General features: G+C 36.2%; 1 protein-coding gene across 7 annotated transcripts in view; it reads right to left on the reverse strand.

The window, feature by feature from the left end:
* The window catches only part of LOC144976899 (hepatocyte nuclear factor 4-gamma-like), a 106,379-nt gene that overhangs the window by 14,818 nt on the left and 66,858 nt on the right, over nt 1-24,703 (reverse strand). Inside the window, exons 1-2 of one of the 7 annotated variants that reach the window (XM_078921465.1) lie at nt 11,878-11,903; nt 8,678-9,335 (exon numbers count right to left, since the gene is read on the reverse strand). The exons of 5 other annotated variants lie outside the window; for them this stretch is intronic. In XM_078921465.1, the coding sequence (XP_078777591.1) occupies nt 8,678-8,978 (301 nt within the window). In that variant the 5' untranslated portion in view covers nt 8,979-9,335; nt 11,878-11,903. Of the gene's footprint in view, nt 1-8,677; nt 9,336-11,745; nt 11,904-24,703 lie in introns of those variants that run through there. One more of the 7 variants, XM_078921464.1, reaches the window with a different exon arrangement.

Raw genomic sequence — 24,703 nt, forward strand, 5'->3', positions numbered from 1 at the left:
AACAAACGAGTCAGAGTCGAAATGCTGATTCAACTATGTTGATGAAAGCGGGAAAGATGTGATAGGGAAATGTGACGTCAGGGAAATACAGTGTCAGGTTGGAGGTGAGTTCCAAGATTTTTCCAATATTTCTCTGTCGTCCACTTGTTTTTTTTAAAGTAATGTTGTTTGTTGTTGGGTTTTTTTTTGTTTTGTTGTTGTTGATGTTTGTTTTTTGTTTTTTTTGGTTTGTATTTTGTTGTTGTTGTTGTTGTTGGCTGAAGAAGGGTTCTGCTAACGGTGTGCTAACGAAAGCCATGAAGAGTTTTTGTTTGTGTGTGTTTCTTTTGCTTTGTTTTAACAGTTATAATTTTCGAAAAAAAGGTGCCAGAGTCGGATTGCTGATTCTACTATTTTGATGAAAAGGGAAAGATGTGATATCAGGGAAATGTAATGTCAGGGAAATGTGTAGTCAGGGAAATGTGATATCAGGGAAATGTGGTGTCAGGGAAATGTGATGTCATGGAAATGTGGTATCAGGCTAGAGTCAAAATTGAGCCCCGCATGTAAAAGGTTAATTTCGACTTACTACCACTGCCACTACTAAATATTATCACTAGAACTCACAAACATTTCTAATATCTTTAAAAATCAATGGGTAAAATGAAGTAAACAGCGATAATTACGACGAAAACGACCGCGGCGGCGACGACGACGATTATGGCGATGATGAAGATGATGATGACGATGATGAAGATGATGATGACGATGAAGATAATGATGATAATCATGATATTAATGATGATGAGCAGGCGGAGGAAGAGGATAAGGAAGAGAAATAGGGGGAGGAGGATATTGGGAGGATGAAGAGAAGGAGATATCAAAACAGGAGGCAGAATAGGAAGAAAGAAAAAAAAAGGATGTAATATTTGGCATCATTATGTCCATTTAGGCAAGGACCTGTTGAATATGTACAATATTTCATTAATACGTATTATGTAAATATACACAGTAAGCCAATAGTCTCATCACTCGTTACCGTGATAATCCTGGTCACGGTAACAAAAAGTAGTAGCTTATTGCTATACTCTGATAAACAAACTTTTTTTTTCATTCTGGCCAGATGTCTTGAACCCGAAACACCTTGAAGTCAAAGGCTGATGACGGTCGTTCGTCTTGTTTCGTTTTGTTTTGTTTTGATTGTTTTGCTGTGCGTTTTTGCTTTGTATTAAATCTTTCGATGTTAGATAAGAAGTTTAAAAAAAATTCTATCCAATTGAGAGAAAACTGTTTTGTCAGAGTAACAAAAGGACACGGATGACTATACCTCAATACTATCCCATTGTATTAATATATTACAGTATACTGTATCACTTATGTGTATACCATGGACCAACTCAATCGTGAATGAAATAGCTTCTCTAATTATAATAGGTGTGGGAGCCAACGAGTAATCAGAAATTCCTATTACGAACGATGATCATTGTGGTTTACTTATAATATATATACGTCACATAACACCTACTAATCCTCACGACCCTTTATCTATCCCTCTCTCTCTCTCTCTCTCTCTCTCTCTCTCTCTCTCTCTCTCTCTATCTCTCTCCCTCTCTCTCTCTCTCTCAAATCGCAGTATTTATTGTCATAAACCATAAACCTGCACACGCATAATCAACACCGAAGACAACAATCACACAACACCAAGCACACTTCAACGGCATACGCACAAATCGCTATCAATTCATTACATATGCAACAAGGGAAGGTAATTGCAGTTATATTTCCCAGCTTCCGATAATCGTCCACAATGCTAATGAATATTCAACAGCATTATAATATTTCAAACCGGCCACGAGAAAATGGCCTAGAGGTGACCATAAAACCGACCGGCCGGAGACCACACTGTAAGCTTCCTGTCCGTTCATTGTTCCTTTACTTTTTAACGTCTTTCTTCCTTAGCAAAATAATCTTAATCAGGTTCTATTAATAATTATTAATCGCTTTCCTTTTATATATATATATACATATAAATAAATAGAACTTGTGTATATGTTCAAGGTTTGCCATGCTTAAAAATATGTCCTCCCAAAAAAACAGCATCTATATATCGCAATATCCACTAAACGTGCTAAAAAAACTAAACGTGCTTTGCAAGGGGTCCTTAGCCAACAGCAACATTTAACTTTACATGTAGGAAGAGACATGACGCCAGTTAGGCGATATTCATTTTTTGTTTTTCTTTTTGCCGACAGAGACAACGCTGTTAACGGCCAGGAACTCATTTTACACTGAGTTCGACTACAGAAGGTAAGTAAAGAGCCGGTTCCAATGAATCAACTATGCGCCGTTCAGAACTGGATTGGAACCCAGGACCTTCCGATTCGAAGGCGAGTGCCATAACCCAAGATCACATTTTTAAAAAAAATCAATCTCCGTTTCATACATCACAAGTCGCCTGCTAGTAGTCATTTTGTTTGCAATGTACAAGCATTCTAACAATATCAGTCGGCGCCGATAGTCAACTTAACTTATTCTCAAATCCAAGTCAACACCACCACCACGAACAAATAACAACAATAACAACAATAATAAGAAGAATAATAATAATAACAATAATAATAATAATAATAATAATAATAATAATAATAATAATAATAATAATAATAACAATAACATTAGCATTAACAAAAACAATAATAATAAAAACAACAACAGCAATAATAATAATAACAATAACAATAACATTAACATTAACAATAACAATAATAATAATAACAACAACAACAACAACAACAACAACAATAATAATAATAAATAATAATAATAATAATAATAATAATAATAATAATAATATAATAACAATAATAATAATAATAATAATAATAATAATAATAATAATAATAATAATAATAATAATAATAACAATAACATTAGCATTAACAAAAACAATAATAATAATAACAACAACGACAACAACAACAACAACAACAACAACAACACAATAATAATAATAATAATAATAATAATAATAATAATAATAATAATAATAATAATAACACTAACAACAACAATAATAACAACAACAACAACAACAACAATAATAATAATAATAATAATAATAATAATAACAATAATAATAATAATAATAACAACAACAACAATAATAATAATAATAATAACCATAATATCCATTTGGAGTCATATTAATCGATACCAGTACATTATTATGAGTTGAAGTTTATTGGTTAAAACGAAATAAAAGAAGTTTAGCCATTGTATTTGTACAAAATATAGACGTCTATGTCGACGCGAGTATTTACAAAAAAGTGAAATGATGGCGCTTTTATTGAGTATTGAAAACGTGAGCATTTATACAGAGAAATACCCACTAAACGTGCTCAAAGCGCTTCAAAAGGAGTCTCCAGCCAATAGCAACACTAAACCTGTAGGACGTGTCATGACGCCTTTAAGGCGATATTACATGTTTCTTTTCTCGACGGAAACAACGCTGTTAACGACCACGTGGTCATTTTACAACTGGGAACGGTGAGACAATTAGATTAAAGAGCTTTTTTATTATTCCAAGAACTGAACTTTGCGCTACTCAAAGTGGGACTCGAACCCTGGACCTCAAAGTCCGAAGGCGGGTGTCAAACCACAAGACTGGAGAAATGCAAATGAATGCTGGTTGATCTAGACCGACATGTGAAAAAAAAAAATAAAATAAAAAATAAAAAAAAAACGTCGGTAACCATAATAATCATTAATCATAGAATGGTACACTGAAAATAAAAAGAAGTAAAAAAAAAAAAAAGGGAGAGAATAATTTGAACCGACAGAAAACAACGATAACATCTTACTGGCTTCCACGACAAACTTTGAACTTTCTATCTCCAACTATAATAACTTCCAATAATTCCTTCCCTACAATACTAAGGTCACGTTCACGATCAGATAGGCAACAACATTAAATTATTGTTTTCTTTTGAATTGCCCCGCCTACTGTTCAAGTTTGAAAGCGGCTCGATAGATAATCACTTGAACAAGGATTAGCCGTTGATCCTCTCATTATTTTCCAATCTCCGTTTTCTTAACCCTAACACCACCCGAGGGTTTAAAGAAAGTTACAAACTTTTGTACCTCCCTTCCTTTCTGTCCACCCTCACACCTTTAAAAGATACGCAAGACAAATATGTCAAATGATAAGTTAAACTAATGATGACGATGATGATGCGGACGATAATAATGAATAGATAAAGGGGATGAAAAGGATGCGCCGAAATACAAATATCGAGATAGAAAGAGAGAGATTAATCTAGGGTTTGAACAAAAACAATGGGGCGATTAGCTCCTGACGGTTATCTTATTTCCCTTATACTTATACCTTTTGTTTGAATAGATTGACCCAGGGAATATGACGAGATCACGTGACATTCAATATAGTTTAGATTTGTGAATTTGTGTTTCATCAAAAAGGTTAGGTTAAATTTACGTCATAATTTCTCAAATGTATAAATAACCCCAACAAAATAACAAAACAAGCCCATCGGATTTTGCTTGTTTGTTTTTTGTTTGTTTGGGTTTTTATTTATTTTTTTTATTTTTTGTTTTTTGTTTTTTTGTTTGGTTGGTTGGTTAATTCAAAAGGACAATAACCATTGCTTGACACCGTATGGACAAGACGCTGGCCAATGGCATAGTAAATTGTATTAGATCTAACAAAGAAAACCACCCAATATGCCCGACTTGGTGGATAGAGGGGTCAGGAAGTCAAAGGGGAGATAATAGTCCTTTGGTTGCGAGGCGAATGCTCTACCAACTGAGCTACTGACCCCCTCCCCTCCCTCCCTCTTGTTGGAAAATAAAGACGATATCCAATGGTAATTTAAAAAAAATAAAGCGTTGTGTCACCCTTTGAACAATAGAAAGGAATCGGTCTGATGATTGCTTGAGTTAAACTCTAACCAGGCCTGTAAAAAATGAGAAAACCTAGGACTTCAAATAAATTGGTTCTCGTCTTTAATAGTTTAGATGACCACATTGATTGAGTAGCATGGTCGTTTTCACCGCTTGACTGTTTGTGCGGCTATGTGGTCTAGTGGTATGACACTCCCTTTCGGATCGGAAGGTCCTGGGTTCGAGCCTCGCTCGGCGCATAGTTGAGTCCTTGGAAAAATGCTCTTTACTCACATTCTCTCACCGTACTCAGGTGTAAAATTAGTACCTGGCTGTTAACAGCGTTGTCTCTGTCCCCAAAAAAATTTAATATCGCCTTACAGGCGTCATGTACCGTCCTACATGCTAAATGTTGCTGTTGGCCAGGGACCCCTTGTAAAGCGCTTTGAGCACGTTTAGTGGACATTGCGCTATATAAAAGCTCAATGTTCTTATTATAACCATGACATGGGTGGTCGGATTTAGTATCATGCTCGTGTTGGACTATCTACATTGTGTGATAAACCATTTTCAAGGAGTGTTGGTACATGACCACTAAGACAACACTATCTGACGGGATACAATACAAGGCAATTAAAATTACGATAGGAATTATACCATGTCGGTAAGATTGTGAAATTTATCATAATTATCATTTCCAACGGAAATTAAAATACATAACATATATATATATATATATATATATATATATATATACATATATATATAATACATATATATATATACATACATACATACATACATACATACATACATACATACAGACAGACAGACAGACAGACATACATACATACATACATACATACATACATACATACATACATACATACATACATATATCGACAGGCAGATAGATAGATAGATAGATAGATAGATAGATAGATAGATAGATAGAAAGATAGATAGATAGATAGATACGGATAGCGACATAGAGAGAGAGAAAGAGAGAGAGAGAGAGAGAGAGAGAGAGAGAGAGAGAGAGAGAGAGAGAGAGAGAGAGAGAGAGAAAAGGGGAAAATAGGAAGTGGATGTAGGGATATAGATAGGTAGATCTCTTGTTGCTATATAACTCTATAAGGCCCATGGAACCGGAGTTTATTCCGGCATCTGTGGCTTTATACCAACAGTAGCACGTGTTCCCTTTATGTAAATAAGACGTTACTTTATCGCAAAGTAGCCTACTCTCCCTATGATTTTCAAACCCAGCTGAGTGAATGAAAGGTCAAAAAAAAAAAAAAAAAATATATATATATATATATAATATATCGACTCTAACGGGGATCGAGACTTTGCTGGTAAGATGAGTACTCTACAAATGAGAATCAGACCATCACCCCAACTCCCTTCACAATATTTGTTTAACCCTCTCCTTACCACCTATCTACCGCAAAATCGTCACATTTATTACGACACAATATACATTTTTTTCTTATTCAGATTTATTTTGTACACCACAATGATCTTTGCTTAATTAATAAGAACATAAAGTTGTTTTGTAGAGAGATTGTTTGAGTTTTTTTTTTTTAAAACAACATTTTTCCTGCTGGCTGAGCCTGTTTGGGGAAAAAAATGAAAATGATCGGTAAGGAGAGAGAAAAGGACTAAAACATGAGACTTGTTCAAAGAGACTCGACTCTCCTTGCAATGTATAACGATAATCAAGAAGCGATCTAAGCAATTTAAAAACAAAACAATGTATGAAATATGGAACAATACAACGCCAAACCAGTGTCTCCTTTGGCTGTTCTGGGGGCTTTCAGTTGAAGATGTTGCCAAACCTGAAGGCTAAATGGTAACAAGCCCGAATCAACAGTTAGTTGATCATCAAAACAAATAATATTCAACACTGATCAGACCAATCCACAAGACTATGACTTACCACAAGCACTGGCTGATACCAAGCTTCGCTGCGTGACATTTTTTGGGAGGTTCACCCCAAATTCAAATCAAATTGAGTTTTTGTATAGAGCAATATCCACTAAACGGGCTCAAAGCGCTTTACAAGGGGTCCATGGACAACAGCAACACAAACATGTAGGACGGGATATGACGCCTGTTAGGCGATATTACATTTTTTTCGGACAGAGACAACGCTGTTGGACTCAACTATGCGCCAAGCGAGGCTCGAACTCAGGACCTTCGGATCCGAAAGCGAGTGTCATACCACTAGACCACATAGCCACCCAAGACACTACAATGTACACACAACATACAAAACAATCAAAGTTTCTCTGTATTATCATCTATCAGCTAGAGATCGCTTCAAGCACCATTCACCATAATCCCTGACCTGACCAAAAGCGTCCGCAGGAGGATTTCAATTTCAATGACCCACTTGCCTTACCAGACTGACTTGCCCAAGCCAACAGAAAAATGAAAGCATTGATACGCTGTTTCGTCTTGTAGCAAAGAGTCGAGCGGTGTTAAGTATGGGAAGAGACCGGATGGGTGACAACGATATAAAACTTCGGCTCCGACATTGGAGCACGTTAAAAAAATGAAGCTTTAATTCAATCCCTAAATAACCTGATCGGCATACTTGACATACAATACCCCACACAACTTTGGTGTGAAAGACTCAATAATTTAGCACCACCGACATCAGTCCTCGAACCTGTGACATACAGGTCCGAAATCGAGTATCATATTCGCGGACCATAAAGTCCAAAGTCAACGACGTACACATTTGAACACATCGGTCATTATATATATATATATATATATATATATATATATATATATATATATATATATATATATATATATAAATAACAGTCCTGACGATGGCTGAAAAGGCCTGAAACATCGATGTAGACTGACTCCAACATTGTGGTAAATATTAAGACAATAATTCGCTCTATTGCTTCATGTCGAGCACTAACCGTACCATATTTGTATCAAACACGATTCAATATAAATATATATATATATATATATATATATATATATATATATATATATATATATATATATATATAATAAACGAATGAACGAACGAATTAATAAATAAATAAATAGATGAGTAAATAAATAAATAAATAAATAAATAAATAAATAAATAAATAAATAAATAAATAAACCAGTGTCCAGTTCCGTCCTTTATATCTGGAGGTGGGTATATTAACCATGGGACCAATTAAGCAGACGGATTGTATTTTATTATAAATGGCAGAAAGTTATCGCTAACTTCATTTCCCGACTGAATCCTGCCTAATCATGAATGGAGAATCGGGAGCACAACCAAAGGACCACTTGGGCTAATCCCTGACCACCCCAGCCTAAAGGGAAAGAGGATTTTGGGTTCGAAACAAAGAAAGGGAGAATGTGGACGTGGGTGTCAATATTGGGCGTAGGGATTAAATAATACATAGATATACTAGATAGGGATGGGTCAGGGGGAAGCATCACGCCAAAAGATTTGCAGCTTGAAGAGGTGCCAGTTATCACGCGGTACGTGCCCCCCCCCCCTCCCCCCTCCTCCTTTTAAAAATGTCTTTTTGTGACAATTCAAGAGAAATTGAACGTCGTCACTTGACAGACGGGTGACAATGAAAAAAATGCCCCGGTGTTGTGACTTTGAGTAAGATCCTTTACATTCAAATCTAACAGGAATAGGTACCAGACCATAGGCAGTATAGATAGTGTTAGAGGATTTATACCCGTATAAAAAGGAGAATACTAAAACTGTGGAAACACGAAATAGTCTCAGCCATTCTCTTTGCTTTAAATCAATGAACGTTACCTCTGTGTCTAGAATCGGCCTCGTCCATTTCAAATGTAGAACAGTTGATGTGAAAACTTTGTGGTGTTGGGGGTGGCGACAGGGGCGCTAGCTGCTGCTGCTGTTGTTGTTGTTGTTGTTGTTGTTGCTGCTGCTGCCTCTGTTGTGTCAGTATTGTTGTTGGTTGAGGTGATTGTGATAGTGGGAGTACGAATGCTGACCACTCGAATGGAGCAGTTGAGTCACTAGTGCTAGTATGATGGTGGTGGCCTTGGTATTTGACCAGTGGTGGCTGTGGTGAGAACAATAGCTGGTCCATCATGGCGTCTCAACTGACCATCACTGACCCGACCAGAACCAGTGTTCAGAAAATAGTTTGCATTTGACAAATCCAAGAACATAAAATTTAGTTGATTTTTTTAAAATAACATGAAGTCACCGTATTTTCGACGTAATCTTGTAAACGAAATTGGGTTTGATTCACGTATTGTTTGATATTCCGAAGGATAAAATGGTCAGTTTTAAAGACAAGAATATTATCCCATATTATAAAAAAGGTTCTCTGAAAGTTACTTGGACGTCATTTTTAAAATCTTTTAGTGGATTCAAGAGTGTTGTCCCATATTATATAAAGGATCTCCAGAAGTTACTTGAACACGACGATTACAACTAAATTTATCTGTTTAATTTAAAAATGATCAATTTCAATTTTTAAAGACTTTAAACACTGAGTGCGTACAGAAACTTGCCTTGGGCACTTAAAAAAACAAGAAAAACAAAAAAAAAAAAACAAACAAACAAACAAAAAAAAAAAAAAGAGAGAGAGAGAGAGAGAGAGAGAGAGAGAGAGAGAGAGAGAGAGAGAGAGAGAGAGAGAGAGAGAGAGAGAGAGAGTGAGTGAGTGAGTGAAAATGTGAAATTTGAAAACTTATGGGATAACCCGACGTGTAACTGTTTGCAGGTCTGAAGACCTAAATTGTCATGGGCTCATTGATGAAATGGAAAACGCTCAAACCAACGCAAAATGTTGTCTCGCTACTACAACAATGTTAAATCAAGCCCATATTTGCGTTTTCGAGATCACTCGGATAGCATGCGGGGTCCCAGATTCGAGAGTTTTTAACCAAAGATGAGGGTCAATAAAATCGATCGATATTTGAGGAACGAGTTTTTTGGCAAATTTGTTAAATACGAGTCATTCCAGATTACAGCATTTAACCTGTTTATATACTGTCTAAATGTAATTACTAAAAAAAACACGTATCCTCTGTCACAACAGACCTGCCAATCTTTCACATTCCAAAACTGGAATCAGAACGCATGAAAATAGGAATTTGAGACAAAAAAAGGAATTTCACCTTTTTATAAGATGTTTTGTTTTTTTTTTGGGCATCTACTAAACTTTATAGATACATAATACCAAATTGAAACGACGGGTCACTTATTTTCACTATCTATTGTTGTTTTGCTCTACTTTCGTCGTTATGACTCATCCCATAATATGGATATCCCAACCACTTGACAAACGCTCTACAACATGGGAGATAAAGAAAAACAACGCAGATCGCAACTGACATCACCTTCACTGTTTGCTCTCATTTTTGCCAGCCAACCGGAGAGAAAATCGATCTCGACGTGTTTTCTCTAAAATATAATTTTACGTGTTTTCTATAAAAGATTATTATACGTGTTTTCTTTAAAAGATTATTATACGTGTTTTCTCTAAAAGATTATTATACGTGTTTTCTCTAAAAGATTATATACATGTTTTCTCTAAAAGATTATTATACACGTATTCTCTAAAAGATTATTATACATGTATTCTCTAAAATATTATTATATGTGTTTTCTCTAAAAGATTATTATATGTGTTTTCTCTAAAAGATTATTATACGTGTTTTCTCTAAAAGATTATTATACACGTATTCCCTAAAAGATTATTATACACGTTTTCTCTAAAATATTATTATATGTGTTTTCTCTAAAAGATTTATTATACGTGTTTTCTCTAAAAGATTATTACACGCGTTTTCGCTAAAAGATTATTATTATACGTGTTTTCGCTAAAAGATTATTATACGAGTTTTTTTCTTAAAGATTATTATACGCGTTTTCTCTAAAATATTATTATACGTATTTTCTCTAAAAGATTATTATACGCGTTTTCTCTAAAATATTATTATACGCGTTTTCTCTAAAAGATCATTATACGCGTTTTCGCTAAAAGATTATTATATGCGTTTTCTCTATAAGATTATTATAATGTTCATGTTGAAACTCAAGTATGCGTGGTTTGGTTTAGTTATGAGATTTGCGACTGTGCCAGTAGACAGAAATACGCACAAAATGTCTATAGAGTTAATTTGAAAATTTGTGAAAAGTAAAAACTTTGTCCACCCTTTTTTTCGACTTTTTTTAAACTTTTTTTTTTCAGTATTTAATTTCCGGTGTTCAATTGTCATTTTCTTCTTTTAGACTATTTTTTAAAAAATTATTTATCCCAAAGAAAATAATGGATACTACATTTTTCCACAGCTTTTCAAAATTAGTATTGTGGTGGGATTTTTTATTTTATTTTGTTTAATTTTACACAAAAGACCGTCAGACTCTATTTCGTATCAAATTTCAATTTAATCCCCCTCCCCCCCCCCCCCCCCGAAAAAAAATAAATAAGTAAAAACATTTTACAAAACAAAATGATGTCCAGGAGAACCAGCTGTTTAAAACTTTCTTTAAAAACTAAAACTTATAAAATTTGAACTAATTTCGAGAACATCATTTTTTGTTTCTTAATTTACCAAGAAACTAAAACGTTTCCTTATTCCAAGAACGTTAACTTTACACTAATTTCCGTCATCTTATTTCTTCTGACATTATACCAGATCGATGCGGTGGGTTATCGATGGTAAATTAATTTATTGGTAAATCAAAAGGTAAATTAATTGATTAATCAATTAATTATTAACCAAAAACAAATAATAATCATTTAACAACAAACAACAATCATCTTAAAATTCTCTCTGCGAGCCGATATTCCGCACACTAATCGTAAAGAGCAGAAAAACATTTTAAAAATAATAAATACGCACCGTAACTTAATCAATAAATATCTTATAATAAACACCACCGCATATTATAATACAATATTATGTTCATAAGTTTCTATATTCACAATCAAATGATTTATCGAAGCGACTGACAACAGAAATAACACATCTTACTCGAAACAAACAATCTTCGCAATGATAATACATATCAGCATTGCCAGGTTATTTCTTTATTTTTTATCTTTTTATCTTAAAAAAAAATGCCAAACGAGTTACTAAATAATTATGTGGAAATTATGATTAGTCCACCCAAATCCCAATATTAAAATTAACAGTAAAGTAGCATTAAATCCTCAGTTTGCATCAAATGACTGGAAGTATTTTGATTGGCAAAAACGCCGTTCAATTTATTTTTTTTAACGAAAAAAATCGGTTTAAAAATGTCTACATTTGATATTAATCTGTGTAGAGTTAAAACATGTGCTTTATTAATTTTTCTTTAACGTTTAAAGCAACCAAATCCAATTTGTACTTTTTTAGGTGTCAACTAACTTTTAAAATGCCGAACTGTTAGAAATTTTGGCCTTTGAAATACCAAAATGACAACCCAGATGATTGAGATAAAGCGAAAGAAACTGTCACAGCAATAGCAATGTATAAATTTGACCAACCTACTTAAATACCTGAAATAACACACAAACATAAACACACACAAACACTCACACACACACACACACACACACACACATACACACACACGTTTATCAGCTGCCAGGCACCACAGCGATACTAGAGCAAAAACCGCACCATTTGCAACCAATTTCAAATCGTTCCAATTTTCAAGGACGGGAAAAGCAAATACAATTAATAAGGAAGTGATGATAAACATTTATCTACAATAACTTGGGTTATCAACATCCACTTTAAAAAAGAAAGTTGTTTATAGAAATCAGAGCAAGTACTTGACTGCTCCGCAATTTACTGCCCTCCGCTGATTATGTTATTAAATAAATAAATGATACGACTAAGGGCATACCCTAAACTTGAGCTTTTATATAGCGCAATATCCACTAAACGTGCTCAAAGCGATTTACAAGGGGTCCCTGGCCAACAGCATCGCGATGGTTGTGCGCGAGCGAGCCTGCGATCTTCAAGAAGTGGGTGAGAGAGGTCTCTAGAAATATGACTTGGGTTTGAAACGAATATTTTATGTATTCGTGGATAGCTCACACGGTAGAGCCACGCTCTCACCTGCCAGGCGGAGTTGTCGTACCAATAAGGTCGCAGGTTCAAACCCCACCACCGCCGCGAAAAAAAATTTATTCTCTATTGTCTTCTGACACTTTTCTACTCACTTCATATCTTGTTGTTACCATCATTTAACATGTAGGGCGGGACATGACCCCCCCCCCCCCCACACACACACACACACACAAGTACATTTATATCGCGCTGAGTTACAGCAAGTTCCATTACTTAACGTGGTTTACATTTTAAAATATACCCTTGACATGTCTCATCGTTGGTTCGAACCCATAGATCCAATTAGGTCGTGTTGTGAAGCCAAGACCCTATCTATACTGATATAGGACTGGAACAATACAAAAACAAACAAAAAAAACAACAACAACAAAAAACAACAACAGAAAACAAGTTTATTAAATTTGGGCCAGAAATGTCGAACATCGATCAATTAAAATGACCCTCCTCGTCTTGTCGAAAACTCTCAAACCCGGGACTTCGTAAAGCCACAGGTTTGTGCGTTTTCGACGAGATGAGGGTTATTTTAATCAATCGATGTTTGAAGGAAGAGTTTTCTGGCTATTGTTGTTGTTGTTGTTGTTGTCGTCGTTGTTGTTTTTTGTTGTTTTTGTTGTTTGTTTTAATACCTATCTTGTTTTGTTTTTTTCAGAGTAGACAACAGAGACACACCAAAAACACTTTTATCGGAAACGTATTGAAAACCAGGTTTCACCCGTTCACTATGCCCACGACTTGTGTGCTGCATGACGCGTAAAATTGATTGACTCCTTTTGTTTTGTTTTTGAAAACTCACAAAAACAAATAAACTTGAGCTTTTATGAAGTACAATATCCACTAAACGTGCGCAAAGCGCTTTACAAGGGGTCCCAGGTTAAAAGCAAACAAACACACACAAACGCACATAAGCACACACACATACACGCACACACACACTATATATATATATACGCACACACACACACATATACAAGCACAAACAAGAAACACGCACATACACAAACAAAACAACTCATGACCTTGTTCTACTATCAGTCCACGAATGCTGAACGTGGACATGCAGTGTTTTCACATGGTATCTCAAACTATAAGAAGAAAAAGAACACGTCACAAATTAATTACTGGGATGACGAGAGAGTGATCAAATCTGGTCTAGATAACGATAAATACAATATGGGTGAGATTTGTAAAAGTGGAACTTTGACATACCGATACCGTTTAACTACTAATTGAAATTAACCAATAAACCGAGGACTCAAAACTCATGGCAGCGTGTATATAGATAGTATGCGCTTGGCTACGAAGCTCACAACATTGCCATCCGGAAGTATGATGGACCAACACACAAAACTATGTGTAACCTTGAACCTTTATGGTCTGATTAATTTTTAGATAGAACGAAGATGACGTCACTCAAGCCTTTGTTATTGTATTTTGCCATCCGCGTTTGTGAGTGATTCTCACTAAACTGTATAACCTCGACTATAAAAGTTCATGATTACACAGTGTTTTTTTTTTGTGTGTGTTGGTTCGTTATACTTCCGGATGGCAATGTTATGAGCTTCCAAGCCAAGCGCATACTATCTATATAGTTTAGTGAGAACTAGTGCCGCGCTGAAGACCGGTCTAGACCGCGGTCCGACGGTCTTTTAGCTGTGAACCGAAGATCGGTCCCAGAGGGGAAGATCGGCGGCGGTCCTCACTTCTTATCACCTTTCAACTCAACTAGTGCGGGGCGGTCCTTGCAAGGACCACGGTCCTACGGTCTCGCGCCATAGCCTACTACTTCCCCAGCGATTCGTTGCTTCGGTTGCCTATCTTCCACCAATCACCACCCATCCCACTTAATTAATCGCACCCACCCCCTTTGCCATACACTAAACGACACAGACGACCATACAGGCAGACGACCACCAACCTCCACTCCGCAAACCGCCCTTTCGTGTGTGAGATGGGGGGAACAAGAGGCGCACGCCTTGGACGATTCCATTATACGGGGTAAATTTCAAAATTTACTACACCATAATGATCGCAATGACAATGATCTATGGTGAAGGCATGACCCCTCTTCTCTAATGGGTTATTGTTTGAAATGTATGTGACTACAAAAGATGTGTGTGTTTGTGTGTGTGTGTGTGTGTGTGTGTGTGTGTGTCGAACCTAGCAAGTAGCAAATCCGATTTTTTGTTTTCTTTTGTCCATCTCTTGTCACCACTCCTTTCTATCGCAGTGTTGTCATTTAAAATAATACAATAATATTAAAATTTCGTTTGGTGTTTTTACTAATCAAATAATATGAGTTTCATTAGTTTCTTCCTTCCAAAAAACCCAGTTATAACGTCTGAATTTTAAAAAAGTCCAATAGAATATTTGGGGACCCCGATAGCTCAGTTGATAGAGCACTCTCTTTATACGCAAAGGGCCAGAGATCGATCCCGGGTGCAGTCGATTTTTTTCTGAATCCCTGTCTACTCAGCAATGAATGGGTAGCTGAGTTTGTTAGATCTGGCGAAAAGTCACCATCGACCCCTCTTATCACCTCATCCACCCCCTCTTATTATAACTTCACGTCTCTCTCTCTTACTCTTCAATGCTCGCTGCCCTCTAATGTGTGTGTGTGGGGGGGGGGGGGGGGAGGGGGGGGGTAGGAGTTGCGTGTGTGTATCAACGCCACGAACAACTCGATCAACGCCTTGGGCGATGCCATTATCTCCGTTAATGGGGATAAATTTCAAATTTTATTAAATTATCGAAGTAACAATGAAGTACGGTGAGCAAATAAAGAAGGCATCACCCCTCTTCTCTAATTAGGTTACAATTTGAAATGAGTGTGACTACTCCGTGTGTTTTACTCCTGTAGGCCACGGTTTTCATCGTGTAGCGGTCTTTAACGGTTCAAGAATGAACGGACCGGTCTAGGACCGGTCCTTGCGGTCTTCATTTCCCAAGGACCGTAGGACCGTGGTCCTTAAGCTTGCCAAGGACCGCCCCGCACTAGTGAGAACTACTTATAAAGGTGGATGGCCTAAACAATAACAAAGACCCGATTGACGTCATCTTCGTTCTATTTATTAGACACGAACTTCCAACCGTGTAGCCAAGATCTGATCCCCGCTGTCGGCATCTCGCTTTTTCTGGAAACGAAACTAGCTCTCTTTGCGCACTGCGGCTGATTCTGGGTCTTTTCTTACGATAAACCCAAAAGTAAAAAATCCAATGAGAATGAAATAGAAAATTTTAGTAATTACTAGTTATTTGTTTCTAATTTAAAAAGATCTTAGCGCAACCCGTTTTAAAAATTAAATTAATTAATTAATTAATTAATTAAAATTCCCTTTATTCATCCCATCGGGGAAATTTGTCTTTAGGATCTATTCCATGGGAGGACAGGAATAACCCAGGCGCCAGTGCAGCGCCGCAAATTGAGCTAGGGCGAGGTGACTTGCTCAAGGCCACACACGCAGCGGCGGGTGATCGAACTTGGTGCCTTCCGGGTACGAAGCAAAGACCTTACGGCTGAGCCATGCTGCCCCAATCAACAGATGTTCTGATTTCAAGTTTAATTTCCCTTTTTTTTTCTTTTCTGTTTTCTCTTTACTTTTATTTCTATTTTTATCAAATTACTAATTATAAGTATTGTGTGCCATAATATCTCTCTATACTTTGAAAGGGCCTCAATAATAACAATAGCTACCTACGACAGCGCGTGGCTCTTGATTAACTTTACAGATATCAATATGATATAAATACATTTATCTATCGCTGTTCATAGGTACATTACGTTAAATATGTGGCTGATATCAGTTAAAGATGGTGGTATACATAATAGCAGAATGGCAAGATGGTGGTATACATATTAGCAGAATGGCAAGATGGTGGTATACATAACAGCAGAATGGCAAGATGGTGGTATACATAATAGCAGAATGGCAAGATGGTGGTATACATAATAGCAGAATGGCAAGATGGTGGTATACATAACAGCAGAATGGCAAGATGGTGGTATACATAACAGCAGGATGGCAAGATGGTGGTATACATAACAGCAGAATGGCAAGATGGTGGTATACATAACAGCAGAATGGCAAGATGGTGGTATACATAATAGCAGAATGGCAAGATTGTGGTATACATAATAGCAGAATGGCAAGATGGTGGTATTCATAACATCAGAATGGCAAGATGGTGGTATACATAACAGCAGAATGGCAAGATGGTGGTATCAATAACAGCAGAATGGCAAGATGGTGGTATACATAACAGCAGAATGGCAAGATGGTGGTATACATAACAGCAGAATGGCAAGATGGTGGTATACATAATAGCAGAATGGCAAGATGGTGGTATACATAATAGCAGAATGGCAAGATGGTGGTATACATAATAGCAGAATGGCAAGATGGTGGTCATAATACACATCGCGCGAGGTGATAGGGGCAGACCCTGAAACAGAAACCAGTCAGAACTGGCTCTCGTGATGACGAGAGATACAAAGGATTGGGCTTATGCAGGGATTTCCCGAGATAAAACGAAATTACAATTTTAAAAATACAACAGATTGGGAATACTTGGAAATTGCAATACCAAATCAGGGATAACTCACTCAACCCTAACCCCGACTATATCCGTAGTATACCCGGGGTTACTTTTATCCCATGCCTATTTATTACAATTTTCATGGGACAAATTATAGGTGTAGTATCAAAACTATTTTTTTTTAGTTTTTACATGTTTTATGGTAGTTGAATAAAACAATCTATGCACGTGCTCATTTTTGATACATTTTTTTTCCAGTTTTGAAAAGTAGCAAACCTCTGTAGGATTGAGTGAGATAAGCATAAATATGCCGAATATAAATTAATACATTACGCGGCTATGTGGTCTAGTGGTATGATACTCGCTTTCGGATCGGATCGGATCGGAAGGTCCTGGGTTCGAGCCTCGCTCGGCGCAAAGTTGAGTCTTTGGAAAAGGATCTTTACTCACATTCTCTCACTGTACTCAGGTGTAAAATGAGTACCTGGCCGTTAAAAGCGTTGTCTCTGTCGGGGGGAAAAATTGCAAAATCGATTAACAGGTGTCATGTCCCGTTATACATAATACGTATTTTTGTTGTTCAGGAACTCGTAGAAAAGCGATTTGAGAACGTTTAGTGGATATTACGCTAGATAAAAGCTCAAGTCCTACGAGTTGTGTGATTTGAGTTATATTCACCCGCAGAAAACACCAAGTCCTTTGAAATGATGCTTACAAGTTAGTTATCAACAGTATAGATGGAATGAAATTGACGTCACTCTTCTCTTTGTTCTTGTTTTTAGACAGTCAGATTAGTGATTAGTCCTCACTAAATAATATCAGTCAGACTATAAACGTTCAAGGTTACACATAGTTATGTGTGTTGGTAAGTTGTATCCGGCTGGGGGATGTTGTGAGTGTGTAACCTAAATACATAGCACCAATAATATCCACTGTGTGGTACATAATTATGGGAAGTGGTCGGTGACAAATGCATTCTCTACATAAAAATAAAGAAAATTGACCTACTAAGGGGGGCAATTCATGTTATTTGAATTATATAGAAAGATTTACAAAGTTACTTCCCCGTAAAATACTCGTTAAAATCCGAAAGTTTACTTCACAATAATTATTATTCACGATTCTTTGGCAGAATACTTCTTGATTTTTCACGGAGAATTATACATAAAATAATTTGTTATAAGCACCTATTCCAAACTTACAGAGGCAACTGCCGCACTTCGAAACGTTTAACGGGACCAGTTAACTTTACACGGGAAACTTTTTTTCCTCTTAGATCTGTCTATTGTTTTAAACAATCTCTAACTGTATTTTTGTCTGCTGAAGAATCTTTATCGACCAAACGTTCATAAATCTAACTTTGCTTTAACGTTATAAGATCTTCAAAACCTAACTTAACATTATAAAACGCTACCAAATTACACAAGGGAAGTAATCTTAGCAGACGCACAGGTCTACTAAAATTAAAATGATTATGTCCCCTGATTCATGTTCCAAAACAATTCTATATACATGTCATAATGGAAACAACTGCTGCTCCATGGGTTTTTATTGTTATTGATTAATTGCCTTGAAATTGTGCGTTTAGCATAAAATAAAACAAACGTAAGTGATCTGAATTTAGAATATTTGTTTTCGGAAGAGAAAGAAAAAAATCAACTTCAAAGTTTCAACTTGATTATTGCTTGGAAACCCGTTACAGAGTGACGCTCGAGACAAAAGTTTTAACAATTCTTTTAAAATTTGGTTTCAACAAGATTTGTGCAATTATTTATGATAAACTATCACTAAAAACAGCGAGGCTTTTGTAGAGGATCGTAGAGGAGAGATTTCTAAAGCTCGAGAACAGTAGCTTTTGAGAAAAACTCCTTAGAAAATACATATACACGGATGTGCGTAGTATATTATTCTTATAAATAATAATGTGAAATTGAATGTAAGCTTCAATTTAATTACAAAAACAGATCTGTTTTCGTATAATTAAATTGAAGCTTACATTCAATTTCACATTATTATTTATTTCTTCGAGCTTCGAGCAGCAACATTTACATATATATTATTCTTATAGAATCCCATCTCATAACAATCTTGTCAAACATCATAATCAAAATCAAATTAATTTGCCGTGAACGATGGAAAAGAAAATATGTTTTTAAATCGTTTCAATTGTGTAGATTATTGAGTTTAACGATTAAATACAAATAATAAAAAAAATATGGTAAAATTTCCTTTCTCGAGCATTTGCTACGGACTAACCCACACCGGAGACTGACTCCGACGACACGAAAAAAACGACAGAGGACTTCGGGTGCTTGGTACGGGCTCTTCTCTTTATTCTTAGTATTTTATCCGTGCCCGACGTCTTTATCCGGAAGACGGCAGAGGACGGAAGTGCCGGGTCGTCGGAGTCTCCGGTGTAGGTTAGCCCTAACGCTGTGTGCTTATACCGTCAGATACTCCGGTTCCTTGGGCCTCATGCATGGCTATGAAAGACTTTTAAACTTAAAGTGGGGAGGGGGGGGGGGCATTAAAAGTAAGCATTCCAAACGCAACATCAACTAAATGTACTCAACTCGCTTTGCAAAGAGTCCAAAGCTAACAGCAACATCTAATATATAAACGAGACATGACGCCTATAAGGTGCTATTACATACTATTATACTTTTTTAGACCCATCATTTTACTACTCACTTTGGTGAGAAAAAAAGAACTAAAGAGACATTTCCAAGGACTCAACTTTTCACTGCCCACAGTAGTCGGGCTTTAGCCAATGTCATGTCATATCACTAGACATGAAAGCCGTACACAATCAAAGTCGAATCCCGAGTGAAAACGGGTTAATGAGAGATAGATAAGAGGAGTTAACCGAACCAATAATTTGTTAATAGCAATGCAGAATGCAAGGATCGACAAAAAAAAATGTTTTCGTGATGATTATGAACCCCGATAACGATAAGAGAGAGAAGAAAAAGTAAAGATAAATGAAAGATTCTTAAGGGGTCTTTAAGTACTTGGTCCATATTATTTGTTAATGCGAAAGGTCGACAGCGATAAGTACTTATATGTGTTAGAATGATTAGGTAGTTATTATTAATGATAATATTGAGATCATAACGATCGTCGTTGTTATTATCATCATAATCATCATCATCATTATCATCATCATTATCATCATCATTATCATCATCATCACCACCATCATCGCCATTATCACTATCACCTCTCCATCACTATCATCATCATCGACGACCGATATAAAGTAAGAAGAGGAACATTGAAAGAGAAAGAAAGAGCGAGTAGGGGGGGGGTAGATAGATAGATAGATAGATAGATAGATAGATAGATAGATAGATAGATAGATAGATAGATAGATAGATAGATAGATAGATAGATAGATAGATAGATAGATAGATAGATAGAGGGTTTGAAAGTGAGGGAGAGAGAGGAGGAGGGGGGGGGGGGAGAGAGAGAATACCTTACAAAGAAGACACACCAACAACCAGGATGTTAACAAAATCAACAGTAACGACAATAATAGCAACTACAACACATTAGCAACAACTCAACATCACCAACACCAGTAATTGTAAATCCCCAACAACGTAGAAAAAAAAACAACAAAAACTGAGCTCTTGTATAGCGCAATATTCACCAGCTGTGCTAAACGTGATTTACAGCAACAAATACCGACGATTAAGAATACAACAATTGCAACAACAACAACAACAATAATAAGAATAAAAAACTAATAATAATAAAGAAATAATGAGATGATGATGATGATGATGATGATGATGATGAAGATGATGATGATGATGATGATGATGAGATGATATAATAAATAATAATAATAATAATAACCATCATCATCATCATCACATCATCATCATCATCATCATCATCATCATCATCATCATCATCATCAACATCAACATAATAATAATAATAATAATAATAATAATAATAATAATAATAATAATAATAAGTAATAATAATAATAATAATAATAATAATAATAATAATAATAATAATAATAATAATAATAATAATAATAATAATGATGATGATGATGATGATGACGACGATGATGATGATGATGATGGTAATAATAATAACAATGGCAACTGCAAAAACAACAACAAAAATAATAACAATAAAAACCCACAACAGCCAGCAACAGTAACAGCACCACCACGACCACCATCACCAACAACAACATCAACACCATCATCATCAACAACAACAAAAACAACATTATCGGCAAAAATAACAAACGAAACGATGGCATTGATATCAAAGAGTAATTGATAAATAACAACTCACCAACCCAGCCACCTCCCCCCCCCCCCCCCCCCCCCCCCCCCCCCCCCCCCCCTCCCCCTCAAAAAATAAATAAATATGATAACTAAATCATCCTTACCATTTTTACGAAATCCAAAAGCCCACCCAGTAGTACAAACTTAATACCAGATGGTGCCACTCCACATTGTACCAGTATTCCACATGACAAGTCAAATATACAGACAAACATTAAATATATTCCATTGCTTTATCGAATTAAATCTTGATACCAGAGAAAAGAGAACTTGGCAGTGAAAATATCCTGTATCCCACGAAATCACAACGATACCATCGATACTGTATTGTAAAACCTATACGAAATCTTTGACACAGATATTGTTAAATCTAAATACGATCCCAAGACAAAGCATATATATATTTATTTATCTCCATCCAGTTTTCACAACAATAAAAAATATCTTGTTTAAAAACCAAGGAATAGAAGGAACTCAGCTCTTTGTTATTGTTTTAAGACAGGCATTAAGATGACAAGTTCTCACTAAATTATATCAATCAAACTATAAACGTTTAAGGTTACACATAGTAGTGTGTGTTGGTACGTTATCTCCGGCAGACGGACGTTGTGAGTATTTTACCTAAACGGATAGCATCACTGGAAAATGGGGGTCAGGCACCATAACATCCACTTGCTTTTTGGCTAATTTTGTCCATAATGTCATTTTCAAATTCTAAATCTAAGGACAGTACCGGAATGTTCCAATTGACTTTGACGGTTCTGAATTCATACTACTAATAGGCTAAATAAAGTAAGTTTCTACGCAAATTTCAACGACCACTTACGAGTAACACAGCTCCTCTTTCACCTGTATATGATAATATACAATTTTAGAACCACTATAAACTTTACCCAAAATAATAGCACATAAGATATACAACGTTGTTTACATATTCCAATCACAAAACAAATGTTATAATAACAACTAAATACGACCACTCTAAAACAACTGTCATAATAATAATAACAATATTTCACCACGAACAAACTAGCCTATCTATCGTACGATACTTTTGGTAAGGGTTTCATACAGAGTCCAAAGGACTCGTAGGGGCCAAACTCCATCGGTCGAATTAGTCCATGCCGCAACGAAGAGTTGTTGCCCTTTGATCTCAGAGGCACTGAGCCGGATTGATTGGTATTATGAGTTAATAATAGAAATAGATCAGTTGTGGATAAGCTATTTTTGGTAACAGCACGTGGGGATGTCCTATTGTAAATTCAATCAATTACGCTATGCGTTGACGAATATTTTGAGAGTATCTGATTTTACCAGAAAAGTACGTAGTCTGAAAGTGAAGAGAGCAAAAATATCCTGACCGTAAATAGGTGTAGAATTACTACATCACTTAATACCTACAGCTTATAAACCTGACACACAAAAAAAATCTGCCGTGTTTACAGATTGATGTGTTGTTTGAGATTTAAACAAAAAAAATCTTTTTTTAAAAGATATACACAACTGTATCGCGCATGATCACGTTTTTACCATTATGTTTTACATTTGCTCAATGCGCTTCACAGATTCACAATGTCTTTTCAAAGTTTTATCCCAGATTAAACCAAATTTGTATTTATTGATGCAATGGGTGTCGCCTTTTAGGTGTCATTTGTGTTCATGGATTGTGAGTGTTACGTGTCTTCCCTCAAGGACACACCACTGCGGCCAGAATTTTGCCATTATAATTATCACCTTTCCGATTATTGACCACAACCAATATAATACGATGCATGATCTTCAAATTGCCATAACATTTTTAACTTCTAAGACGTCCCATGTTTTAAGACTTTTTGACGAGTAAGGGGCGTTGGGGGGGGGGGGGGGGGGGGGACCTAATCTATAGATATATGAAAAGTTTTCTGGCCAAAATTGTCGAAAAACGTCGTATCCACACTTTTTACGAAACTGAAAAACATGAAAAGTACCTCAGATCTTGTGGTCCTGGGTATTCAGTTATATGGGTGTAATCAATGAAAATAAACAAAAACAACACACAACTAATTTTGAGTGGAGCAGGCACTTATGTTGGTAACAACAAGATATGAAGTGAGTAGAAAAGTGCCAGAAGACAATAGAGAATAAAAAATTTTTTCGCGGCGGTGGTGGGGTTTGAACCTGCGACCTTATTGGTACGACAACTCCGCCTGGCAGGTGAGAGCGTGGCTCTACCGTGTGAGCTATCCACGAACACAAAAATATTCGTTTCAAACCCAAAGTCATTTCTAGATCCCTCTCTCACCCACTTCTTGAGATCGCCGATTCGTTCACCACCATCGCGAAGTAATTTTGACCAGCAGTTAAGCTTAACAGCCAATATTCTCATCACAAACATATAACATAGAAACGATTGAGACATTGAGTATGCTCCGGTGTATGGGGTGAATTTTTAATTCAGAAAAGTGAGTGGAGCAGGCACTTATGTTGGTAACAACAAGATATGAAGTGAGTAGAAAAGTGCCAGAAGACAATAGAGAATAAAAAAATTTTTCGCGGCGGTGGTGGGGTTTGAACCTGCGACCTTATTGGTACGACAACTCCGCCTGGCAGGTGAGAGCGTGGCTCTACCGTGTGAGCTATCCACGAACACAAAAATATTCGTTTCAAACCCAAAGTCATTTCTAGATCCCTCTCTCACCCACTTCTTGAGATCGCCGATTCGTTCACCACCATCGCGAAGTAATTTTGACCAGCAGTTAAGCTTAACAGCCAATATTCTCATCACAAACATATAACATAGAAACGATTGAGACATTGAGTATGCTCCGGTGTATGGGGTGAATTTTTAATTCAGAAAAGTGAGTGGAGCAGGCACTTATGTTGGTAACAACAAGATATGAAGTGAGTAG

This window comes from Berghia stephanieae, chromosome 7 (genome assembly GCF_034508935.2).
Source record: "Berghia stephanieae isolate SIO BIC M18660-M18661 chromosome 7, UCSD_Bste_1.3, whole genome shotgun sequence".
NCBI lineage: Eukaryota > Metazoa > Mollusca > Gastropoda > Nudibranchia > Aeolidiidae > Berghia > Berghia stephanieae.